This window comes from Pelmatolapia mariae, linkage group LG18 (genome assembly GCF_036321145.2).
Source record: "Pelmatolapia mariae isolate MD_Pm_ZW linkage group LG18, Pm_UMD_F_2, whole genome shotgun sequence".
NCBI lineage: Eukaryota > Metazoa > Chordata > Actinopteri > Cichliformes > Cichlidae > Pelmatolapia > Pelmatolapia mariae.
In genome coordinates, this window is record NC_086243.1 from 1237501 (window position 1) to 1249628 (window position 12128).

At 38.6% G+C, this 12128-nt stretch overlaps 1 protein-coding gene across 5 annotated transcripts in view; it reads right to left on the reverse strand.

Annotated features, from left to right (window-relative positions):
• The window catches only part of LOC134617016 (cadherin-12-like), a 66942-nt gene extending 60788 nt beyond the window's left edge, over positions 1 to 6154 (reverse strand). For 4 of the 5 annotated variants that reach the window (XR_010091492.1, XM_063462161.1, XM_063462160.1 and 1 more), the window contains exons 1-3: positions 6045 to 6154; positions 1310 to 1379; positions 534 to 1135 (exon numbers count right to left, since the gene is read on the reverse strand). Coding sequence is in view for 4 of the 5 variants with exons in the window: in XM_063462161.1 (XP_063318231.1) it covers positions 534 to 842 (309 nt within the window). In the remaining variant the exon portion in view is untranslated. The remainder of the gene's footprint in view (positions 1 to 533; positions 1136 to 1309; positions 1380 to 6044) is intronic. The other variant, XM_063462159.1, reaches the window with a different exon arrangement.
• Between the last annotated feature and the right edge of the window lie 5974 nt (positions 6155 to 12128).

The following is a 12128-nucleotide window of genomic DNA, read 5'->3' on the forward strand; positions in this document are numbered from 1 at the left end:
TCTGTTTAAGACTATGCTTCCTCCTCACCGTCACCCAGCCGCCCTCTTTCCCCAGCTGCTCGGGGTCTGCCGGGGAACAGCTAGCAGGGCCTATGCTATCTTACCAAACAACAAGTTTGTACACTTTAGTTTAATCTGATTTGATAGTTTTCCTCTGATATTTTTAGTCAGAGTTCTGTGAGATTTTTTAGTTTCATGCCTTTTTATTTTCTTCTTATTTCAAATAAAACATCTCAAAGCATTCGAAATGAAAGCATATATTTTAGCCTTATCTGGATATTTTCTAAAGATTTTATTCAAATCCACTTCCTGGTACAAGCGAGCTCCAAGCAGCAAAATGTAAAAATGAAGCAACATGGACGAGCTAAAAACTTCAGGTCTTTTCTGTTAAAATTAACAGAAGGTAAAGAGTCAGTAATGTTGGTAAAGTTGCTGTTTGGATTTAAAGACAAGTACAGAATACACACAAGCTCTCTTAAAATAATCTGGTAACAGCCAGAAGAGATCGTATATAACGATTTTGTTTCGCTTACCTTTCCAACGTACTGAGGTTCAGATCCCATGTACTCCTCCAGGACAAAGAACTGGTTCCACACCCATCCTCTTTTAATCCGGTGAGCTCCCAACCTACCCTGCCTCCGCCATCTCCTCTTGCCCTCCACTGATGGAACTTCCCCCAAAGCAGGCCTCAAACTCAGATTTTTCCTTCCTCCACCAGTTAATGTAATGGCACCCCTGCTAGTTCTGTTGTGGAGGGAAGTCTGCAAAGGGATTTGGGAGGAGTGGTCCAATAACAAGCAGGATCCCACCAGGAATATAGTGACATATCTCTTTGTTATCATCAGTGAATGTGTTTGTCAAAAAAAGGGAAAGCAATGTTAAAAACAAACAAAGAAAAACTGGGTTAGTTTGAGGATGAGAATGAACATCCAAAAGCTGGATTTGACCTGCTGGTACGGACTGGGCACGAATTCCACTGTATTCCCAGATAATTCATATACTGTCATTGCTCAAACAGGCAAATCTCTGAAGATCATTGTTGGTTGGCCTGGGTTTGTTGGACCATGTGTTTCGTCCTGTTCTGCGACTGCAGAAGAACCACCTTGTGTTCTCCTCAGTTCCTCAGCAGAGACACCTGGAAGAACAGGTTTAAATAGCAACATTACAATGTAGACTTGAACAAAACAGTTCAGCTACAAACGTCTAACTTTTGTTACTTATATTTACTTACAAACTTTAAATCTATTAATGCTATATTACATTTGAAGCTATAGTGGAGACAAAGTCAGAGAACAAACTATTATCCCACCTGTAATCCTGACACTGCTCTGCAGCGCTGATTGGACAGGTAGTGGAGTAGCTGCTCTAACACAGTTCCACTGGCACAAGGACACATACAGGAAATCTTAATCAGACATCAGAATCACTGGTACTGTCATTTTAATGTTTTATTGCCAATTTAAATTCTGTTTGCTTTGTTTTGCATTAAAAGAAGAAAATGGATAGATGGGTGGAACGATTTGAAACTAGTTTAATTAATTTCACTTATCTCAGCATACATTTTTACTTATCTTATTAAAACTTAAGTACTGGTACTTAAGTGGGATTATGAACTTTATTTACATAAGCAGAATTTTTTCTTTTCTTTTTTCTCTTCCTTCCTGTCTCAATGATTTTCTATTGCCTTGTTGAAACCATTAAAAACAAGTGGGAGGTGATGCTAATACCTGATTAGTCTTTTCATGCACCTGCTTCACAGACTTACAGTGAATACATAACAACACCTGCGCTCACATTGTTCTACTGTCTGCAAACCATCAGAGGAGCAGTGTCTGAACGGCTGCATCACTGTGACATAGGGCCAAGGACCCGGTATGTAAAACGTCTCCAATTTGACAAACACACTCCTCCAAGGTTGGCAGCGTATGGAGACAGCTGATGTATGGTAGCTGCTACCACAGCAGCAGCTGATGTAGGTGCTGTTTCATGGGGCAATGAATCAATCAGAAGGGATTTTCTGATCCTGTGTCCCCCCCCCACAAAAAAGGGACTGAATCATTGTTGTTCTTATGATGGGGTTGATGATTTTCTCTCACGTGTTTTTAAATAAATCTTACTGAACTTTTTCTTCTACACACTGTCAGACTGCACATGTAAAGGCTTCTGGCAGTGCTCTGTCATTTTGATTATTATTATAATAATCTGGGCAATGAGAAAAATAATAAGTACTGAATTACTAAAAGAAACAGCTGACTATTGAAAACTGGGGCATGCTTGATTTTGAAAGTTGCTTATATGAATATAAGTTACGTCATATCTAAAGTTGAATGATGTTTCAGTATGAGGGCGACTCATCCTTAACTGTTGTGCTGAGCACAGCAACTAAATATCTCATAAAATTTGTACTTCTGATGTCCGAGCTGGACTAAGTTTTTGGTTGTTTATTATTTGTTTTTCTTAAATTTATTACAAAAAACAGTCAAATAAAGGGTCCATTTAAAGAAATCACTTTTAAGTAATTGTAGAACGACCCTCTTTCATCTTTAATTATTCATTTATTTTTTCTTGTTCAGTGACAGAAACTGAATTTGTTTTGGGCTGAACGCAGTGTGTTAAAGTCCCATTCAGTCCTTACAGAAGTCACTGAGAGAGGATCTGCATCTAGATTTGTTCATCTTCATCACAGAGAATGTTTGTTCACATACAGTCCCGATCAAACGTTTAAAACTATTTGATAGGCTGAAAGCCAAATTCACTGATGTAACCAAAGTTAACTTTAGAACATTTGTTTCCACCATGAAAAAGTCAAACCCATCTATATCTTCTTCAGGCAATTGATTAGGTTTTTTCTTCCATTATGTTGTTTATGTTTTCATTAGTTGAATTCATTTATCCACTTGATGGCTGCACTTTCTCGTCAGAATGCTGTTTTCTGGTAAACAAACACACACTAAGGTTTTAGTCATTGTACCTCATGTAACACAACTATAACCAGTAACAATCTAACATTAGCATTTAATATTTTAGTGTAATAGAACTGCAACAGTGATGCCACCCTCACAGTACACCAGTATTTAAGTTCAAATGTGAAAGCTGTCCAACCCTATTTAACTGAATATTATGACAGAAAAATCCACTCATAAAATCAGTGGGTGTTATAACTCTGATTGGAGCACTCTCCAGCACCCCACCCATAGGCACAAATGACAGCCAGAGCCTGTTCCAACCTGAAGATGCAGGGAAGCAACTCTTACATTTCATATGATGGATTATGCAGAAAAGTAGAATTGGGCTGAAAGTTCTGTTGCTTTATTACATATTCAGGTTGTGCATCATGTTTTTAAAAGTAACTAAGTAATAAAGTAACTAATTACTCTTGAAAATAAGTAATCAGTAATGTAATGGGATTACTTTTTTGGAGAATAAGTAACTAATTACTTTTTTGAAGTAACTTGAAGAACACTTATGGACTGATAAATCAAAATTTGAAATCTTCGGGTCATCACGCAGGATCTTTGTACGCCGTCGAGTGGGTGAAAGGACGGTTCCACAGTGTGTGGACTGTCAAACATGGAGGAGGAAGTGTGATGGTCTGGAGTCAGCTCTTTCAGTATTCACACCATTAGTATCTACTTCATGTGATCTGTAACAAACTATATTATAATTACAATACCATTTTCTGGCTATTGCAAAAGGCTGAAAAACCCATTATACACTTCATATGCACAAAGATGAACATTAGATTACTGTCATTTTTAAACCCAGTTACTAGTTTAATAAAAGTATTTTGACTTAAATTATGGAATAAAAGTATAAGATTGTTTTACATTAAATTTCACAATAAAATCCAATAACAGTGCATTTCTGCAATATTAGGTCTATGTAAATGTAAAGAACTGTGTTTGACCATATTATTAGTGATTGTTTTAACTTTATTTACTATATAAAATCTGTTAAAATACACAAGATTTTGTGTAAATGTAAAACTAAAACAACCATATTTAAATTATTATCACATGAGGACATTTTCTGTAATTTAATTATGGAAACTTTCTTTACTTTGATGTGACGGTAAATTTCGTGAAGTATTTTTCTGGCACTAGAATATTACTGTTTTTGTTTGTTTGTTTGTTTTTTGGTTTTCTGAAGGGGGGGGGGGGTCTTTGTATTATTTTATGGTCTTTATTTTACGATATGAAGTATCTTGAGGTGACTGCTGCTGTGGTTTGGCACTACATAAACCTGATTAAAATTCAAAACGTCGCTTCGGTTTGTGTGCATTCAGTTATCCACAGCTTGCCTGAGGTCCTGACACATCATGCCAGCTGGGTTGAGGTTTAGACTTTGGTTTGATTCTTTTCTCTTTTTAGCCATTTGCTGTAGATTTGTAGGCATGCTTGGGATCATTGTCCTACCACATGACCCGATTTGGGAAAAGCTTAAGCTGACGGACAGATGGCCTCAGAATTAACTCCAGAACACTTTGATACACAGAGAAGTTCCTTGACAAACTAATACTAATTAAAGGTTCAGTAACAAGCTTTTACACTAATAAGGCTACGGCAGTACAGCGGTGCAGCGGTTAGTATTATCGCCTCACAGGCGAAAGGTCCTGGGTTTGAAACTACTCTGGGGCCTTTCTGTGTTCTCCCAGTGTCTTATGGATTCTCTCGAGAGCTCCACATTTTTTTTAAATAAAAGGGACATAAATGGAGGGCTGCCCTGGAAAATACAATAATTGTGTAACTTTTCAGCATTTAACTGAGATTTAAAGTGCAGCTCAAGTTGCTTTCATTTTTCATGCCCTGAATTTTTCAAATATGACATCTACTAATTGGAAGGTTGTTGGTTTGATCCCTGTTCAGTCCATGCTCCAGTCTGCATGCCTAATATCCTTGGGCATGATACTAAACCCAAGCTGCTCTCCGATGGAACCATCGGGGTGTGAATGTGTGTGAGTTTTAGATAGACAGCAGTTCAGTAGAACAAACATCCTGTGTAAATGACGGAAGCACTCTGAGTGCTCAGGTAAAATGAAAAAGCTCTATAGAAGAACCAGGCCAAATAAATATCATGTTAATTTCTTCAAGTGTGTTAATCACACAGATGTTATTAGCTGCTCGGAATGTGGTTTATAATAATGGATTGCATTTATATAGCGCTTTTCGAGACCCTCAAAGCGCTTTACAATTCCACTATTCATTCACACACTGGTGGAGGCAGCTACAGTTGCAGCCACAGCTGGCCTGGGGCAGACTGACAGAAGCGAGGCTGCCATATCGCGCCATCGGCCCCTCTGGCTTTATCAGTAGGCGGTAGGTGAAGTGTCTTGCCCAAGGACACAACGACCGAGACTGTCAGAGCCGGGGCTCGAACCGGCAACCTTCCGATTACAAGACGAACTGCCAACTCTTGAGCCACGATCGCCCAAACAGTTTACAATTTTTTTCGTGTCTATTATTATTGTTTTACTGTTAATGCCACAATTGAAGCTTCTTTTTTAACAGTCCACATTTGGCAAATGAGTCATGTTGAAAGAATATGATGCCCTCTCAAACTATTATAACGTGTATGAATGTATCAGTGCAACGATGCTTGCAGTGCAGTTTGATCCATCTAAGCTTGTGTTTTGTAACATGCTATCAACTCTAACATTCAGAGCGTGATGTATATGATCTGCATAGAAAGCTGCTCCCAAGCTTCACGTCTCACAACCTGGAGTTACTCGAAGCTCGAGCATGTTTTTTCCACAGAAAGTGAACATGCGTTCCTGTGTGGGAATGCACAACACGTCCTTGTTGCAGCTCCCGTTACTGCAGCTGACACTTCTTTAATTGATTTAAGACAGAGCCTGGAAGCTCCCCAGCCCCCCCGCGACTTACTGCTTACCTCTCACGCTAAAGCTTGCTAACCTTGATGGTTGTTGACACATGGAAATAAAAGCTTTGTTAAGAAATCAACAACCACAGAAACTTCCATTTAATTTCCGTGTGCAGAGTCAGCACCCTGTGGTACTTTGTTTCACCGATGAGCAGTGCATTTACCTCACAGAAGCCTTCCAGTGTCCCTCCACGCTGCTGGAAGTTAAGTCCAAATATTTCTCCCTCTGTGGCGAGCTCCTCTGTCAGCTCACTCCACTGAACTAAAACCATGCTCCATGTGCACTCACCCCCCTCCCCTCCTCCTCTGTATCCTCTGTCTCTTTCCTTCTAAATCCCTCCCTCCTTCTCATCGTACTCTTGACCCGCTCGCTTTCTCTTGCTTTTGTTTCAGTTCAGTTGTTCCATATTGATATAATAGTTTTTTAAGCCATAATGCCATAGCATGAAAATACAATTTAATTAACCTTTTTACACCTAACATAGAACAAATCCATCAGAGTTTATCTTCACATTTTTACATGCTGTTGTGGCATTTTTGGAGCATTTCAAGTTGCAAACACTATGCGTCAGTACAACCGTTATATCCCAGATTTTAATAATCTGTATAATATGTATGTATTCATTAAGTGTCACAGTTTTCTATTTACAGAAATGTCAAACATATATCCCTCAAAAAAGCTGCACAACAGGAAATGTATTTTACGCTTCTTCATAATTTCATTTTTTGAGATATATTAATTTTTATAAACTGCAGCAAAAATGAAAATAGATATTATTGAGCACAATTTGCAAAAAAGGGAAATCTATTTGTCATTTATGCTGACGTAACATAACATATACGATGGTGAAGTCAGGTTTGTAGTAGTTTGTTGCTTGGTCTAAGTATTTGTTGATGTTGATATTGTTAGTGTGGATCTCAGTTTGTGTTGTTTTAAAGATGAAACACTGCACCACAGGCTGACTTACATCATGTAGCCATGCGCTCAAAAACTGACACAGAAGTAACTCTGTATTCGTATAGATTCAATGAATTCGTTAAAAATGCATTAAATCATTAATTAAATGTTCCATTAATTAATTAGGATTGGAATTAATTGATTAAATAAATATTTCAATAATTAATTGAATGCCCATTCGTTTCATTTAAAAAATTAATAAATCATTTCTTTATTTCCAATTGTATTTAATTAATAACACATTTAATTAATTATTTAATGACGTATTTATTTAATTCATTTTGGCACTCCTGGCGCCGCGGCTGTGTTCATTAATTAATGTTATCAAAGTCAGGGGGGCGGGGTTAACGCTGCCACTGCAGCTTGTCTAACATCTGATTGGTTACCGTGCAAACTAAGTCACCACAGTTGATGGCTTTGAGCTGTTGGCGGTGTGGACCAGTGTGGATAAAATCAGATTAACATCAGATGTGTGTGGGGTGTTGGTGTTTCGCTCATGTTACGTTTAACTATGAAACACATCGTGCAGACTTCTGGATGTTAGAAGAAAACTAATCCTGCTCATGAATGAATGAGTGTCCTTTATAACTAAACGTGTTAATAGCACCTTTAGATTTATATCATAGTTCGCTTGTATTTCAGTAATAACCTATTTATTTCAGAATAGTGGTGCACAGTTCTTACCTGTTTGTCCTGTTCGGCTGTCAGATCTGATTAAATCAGTAAACTGTGTATGATCTTCAGTTTCTGTCCCTGTCAGGTTATATCTGAATAATTAGGTTTAAAAAGAGGTGAGAGGTGAAAATAGCTCTCAACACCTTCATGTGCTAACCTTATCGTTTCCTTTTACTGTAGTTTCTTTTGTTTTTTTTTCTTTTTACATTAAACAGCTGACAGATCTATTTTTTAGATACAGATTTGCTTTTTAGATTTTCTTGAAATTTCTCTTGTCTTTATAGTGACGTAACTGAGGATACAGACAAAGAGAAGCCACTGGATGATAGCGATTACACCAGTGAGCACTTCAACAGGTAAACTGTGGTGATTTGATGATGGTGAGTTTACTTGGTAATAATGTTGTTCTAATGTGGTTGTGTTCAGACATCCTGTCACTTGGACACATCCAAAACATTCAACATGACAGTGACAAAAGAGGACCTGTTTCATGGGGCCAGGCAGAAACAGGGCTCTGCAAAGAATCGTCTCCACGTATCTTTCATTGGAGAACACTTTGTAAAGAGTTCCTTACTGATACTTTTCCACACCTGGCCAGCACCAATGGTGAATGTAAATTTCACATTGTTACATATTTGGATAATACTCTGCTTTGAACAGAAACCGCCCTTTTTCACAGAAATAATGAGAGGAACTGGGAGTAATTTCTTTGATGGAGAAGGACAAAAAGGCAAAAGCCACTAAGCACAGTGTCTGTGACTACCAGGAGAACAAGTTCAACTATGTAACAGTGAGTCATTTAAACCATAAGAAACTGTTCTGATGAAACATTTGACATGTTTACAAAAAGTCCAACAATACCTTTTCTTTCTTTCTTTTTTAATTGTTTGCTTGTTTTACAAAAGCAGTCATAAAGTATGCGTACTCAATAAATATTTGGTCTTCATTCAGAATGAATTAAAGTATTATCTCCTCCCTGTCTTAGTGCCATGACATTGCATGCACTGGTGCGGCTGATCCCAACACTCAACCAACTAAGAGAGGGACTAAAGCTCTGTGGTTTAGAAGAGCCAGCAGCTCTTCGTTCCCGGACATTTAAAGGTTGTAAACAAGGTTGTAAAAAAGATATGTTTTTAATAATGCTATCTGTTTCTTGTGGACTAAGGAACCCCACATTCATTGTGCGAACATCACTGCATCAATTACTTTGGTTCTTTGCATTGTTAATGTTATTGTAAACCATGTTGTATTTAATGCATTTCTTTTTTCCAGGTGGATGCAGACTTCCTCCTGTTTGTGCTGGGCCCTGACTTTAGTGAAGGAAGGCTGACAGACAACAGCGGGAGATGCGTGTCATCAGTTTTCTTCTTACAGAAGTTGGAAGATGACAGTAACAGTACTCCATACCACAATTGTTTCATAATCTTGAACACCTTTACCTGACATTTTATACAGTTTATTTATTTCTACTTGGGGTTCCCTTTGGTAAAACAAAATAAATGCAGGGATGATCAGATCAGCTTGTTTCTTGCAACAATCTTTAAATAAGTTCAAACTGTTTAGACAAGAAAGAATGGCTGCGAGAACGGGATAAAAATCAGTCATTATATATACACACATTTGTTTTTCTCTGAAGAGCATCCTCACACAAAACATCACATCCTGGTATACGAATATCTGTGTTCAGGACCAAAAAGCTCTTCAGAGAGTGATCTGTGTGTCAAGACGCTGCTGCAGGTCTGTTCTCCCGTTGCTACAGGACATTTACACCAGGAGATGCTGGTCCAGAGCAGCTCAGATGTTAAAGGACTCGTCCCATCCCAGTAACAAACTGCTTCAGCTTCTGCAATCAGGCAGAAGGTTCCACACTATCAGGGTAAAATCAGAAAGGGCTGAAGGGGAGCTTCTATCCTCAGCCCATCGAGTCCTGAATCAGAGCATGCCCCCGCTCCCCTCATAGCATCCATAAGTGACTGAAACAGGACCTTATGTCATTCCTCAGCTTTCACAGTCATATCTGATTCATTATTACGTCACACGCTGCCACACTGATCATGCTTCTTCACTACTGTGTATATTACACTGGTCACTCTGTTCAGACTGCCCTGGTCACTGTTGTACCGTTTACACTACTCTAGTCACTCTATTCAGTGACTCTGTTTATATTACTCTGGTCACTTGTTTACTCTACACTGCTGTGCTAATATGGCACAAAACACTTTAACATTCCATTCACACAATGTACAATTTTAAAATGTTAATTTCAAATTTCAAGATTTGTGTTATTTAATTTACTTACTGTCTATAATGTCTTGCACAGTCAAAGGAGCACAGGACACATTTCACTGTGTGTTGTACTCATATGACTATGTATGTGACAAATAAAGAATCTTGAAAATATATATTAGTATTTTCTTTTTAAACTTCCCAACCTTTGATTCCATCCATCACTTGTTTTAATGTGTAAGCTGACTAAAGAAAATCACAAAGAACTGCAGTAATTAAGTTGAAGGCATTTTTACAGTACAACAATATTTTAAATTTCTATTAAACATTCTGGTGACAAACTGGCAACCTGTCCAGGGTTACCAACAAATCAGCTGGTGAGGGTGCCAAAAGAATTAAGAGGAAAATATCAGACTTAAGAGGAGAGTGGTTCATCCAAAAAAGCATTTTATTTCTAGAGTCGAGTGTTTGCAATGGAGATTACCGTCATGGCCAAATTGTTTTTGTCAGTGAGACAAATTGTTTTATGCACTTTGTTGCTTCAATTTTTATTTTTGGTAAAGAATCATAAGTCAGTCATAAATATTTCCAGAGTTTTGAAGCCAAACATTGCTGAACTATTTTAATGTTTGACAGTTGTGGCACTCCCAACCTCTGGATGTGTCATATAATCTAGAAGTGTTACATGTTTTCATGGACAAAAGTGACCCCAACAATGAATTACCATCATCTAAGAACTTCTTTCCAGCAGTGACTGTTGAAATCATGCATAGAGATGTTTAAGCACCAGGCACTGATGTAAAAAACGCTACTGCCATCTACTGGCAAAAACACTGACATCTTTATGAGCTTGGTGAGAAGTGTTTGACCTTTGATTGTGAACCCTTTCTCCAGACATAAACCTTCATGTATTTAAACATGTATCAGGCTATTTGAACATTCTCCCTGATGCCCTCTGACCCTGTCGTGCACACACAGTCCAAAGGATAAAAAGTCGACTTTCTCAAAGTTTGTCTGAGTTTGTTCAGTCATGGCCAAAGGTGTTTGCATGAATTTTGTGTTTCATACACTTTGCCACTTCATTGTTATTGAGATTATTTTTCACATGTTTGTATTTAGTGATGATCTATCGTCAGTATGTCGCACAGTTCAAAGACTTTGAAATTTTGTTTTGCTAGTGGTGATACTGCCAAAAGCTTTGCGCATGACTGTAAATGCTTACAAAATGTAAAAATGCCAACACAATCATGTAGAATTATATTTTTAAGGTGAACTTATACAAACTAAGTATATCTTTAACAGAAGACTTCAAGCTGAGCAGTTAGAAGAAAGGTGGCGTGATTGCAGTGTTTGTAAATGACAGGTGGTTCGTGTTACCGTGAAGGAACGACTCAGCTCGTCACACACTGAACTTTTAGCTGTGAGTGTGCGCCCATGTTATTTACCACAGGTATTCTCCACTATATTAACTAGTGTTTACTTCCACCATCAGCATTTCAGCTGAACTTTGTATTTTGATGTTAGTCTGGAGAGTTTGCCATATGACCAGCTTCTGAGGTTGATGTCTTCTGCAGCAGATTCAAAGCTATGCTTCAGTAGAACTGCAAAGAATATTACAGATAGGGTGGATGCAAGGGTGCAGCCCTGACACAAACACAACACTACCCTTCATGTCTTCATAAAAAGACCTGATGATGCTGAAGAGCCTTGGAGGACATTCAATCTTCTTTCATATCTGTAAGATCTATGACGGCTATGAACAGGCCACCATTGTTCCCAGCCCTTTGTCCCTGTTCTCCTGCAGCTGTCACCATGTGGACCTGTTGGCACAGAGTCCAAACTGCAGTTGTGAGTAGACTCTCTCTCCCAATACAATTAAGGCTTTTCAGAGAAACTTGTGTAAAGAGATGGTGAGGAGAGAAATATTGTATTGCAGTTGCTCCCGTCACCTTTGTTATGTCAGAGTGTGACTATGTTGGCATTTATCATATCTTGCAGCACACAACCGTCCCTCCAACAGAGGCAAAGGATTTCACGCAGTTTGATGATGATAGTCCCTTTGCAGCACTTTAAGACCTCAGCAGGAATGTCATCTTTCCCAGGTGCTCTGCCAGGGGCGAGACAGTCCAGGGCTTTGCTGAGTCCTTTGAGATAAGGGTCTGTCCAGCTGCTTTAGCACATGCAGTCAGTGGTGTTCAGGGCTTCTTCAGTTACAACGTTCTCCCTGACATACAGCTCAGAGTAGTGCTCTACTCAGCCTCCATCTGTTGTGCCTAATCCTGGATTAACTTGCCTGTTGTGAACTTTAGAGGTGTGGTTCTCTTCTGTATGGAGCCCACAGCCTGCCTGCGTCAGCTGTATGTGAGAGCAGAGCTAGAAGCAGTACTCG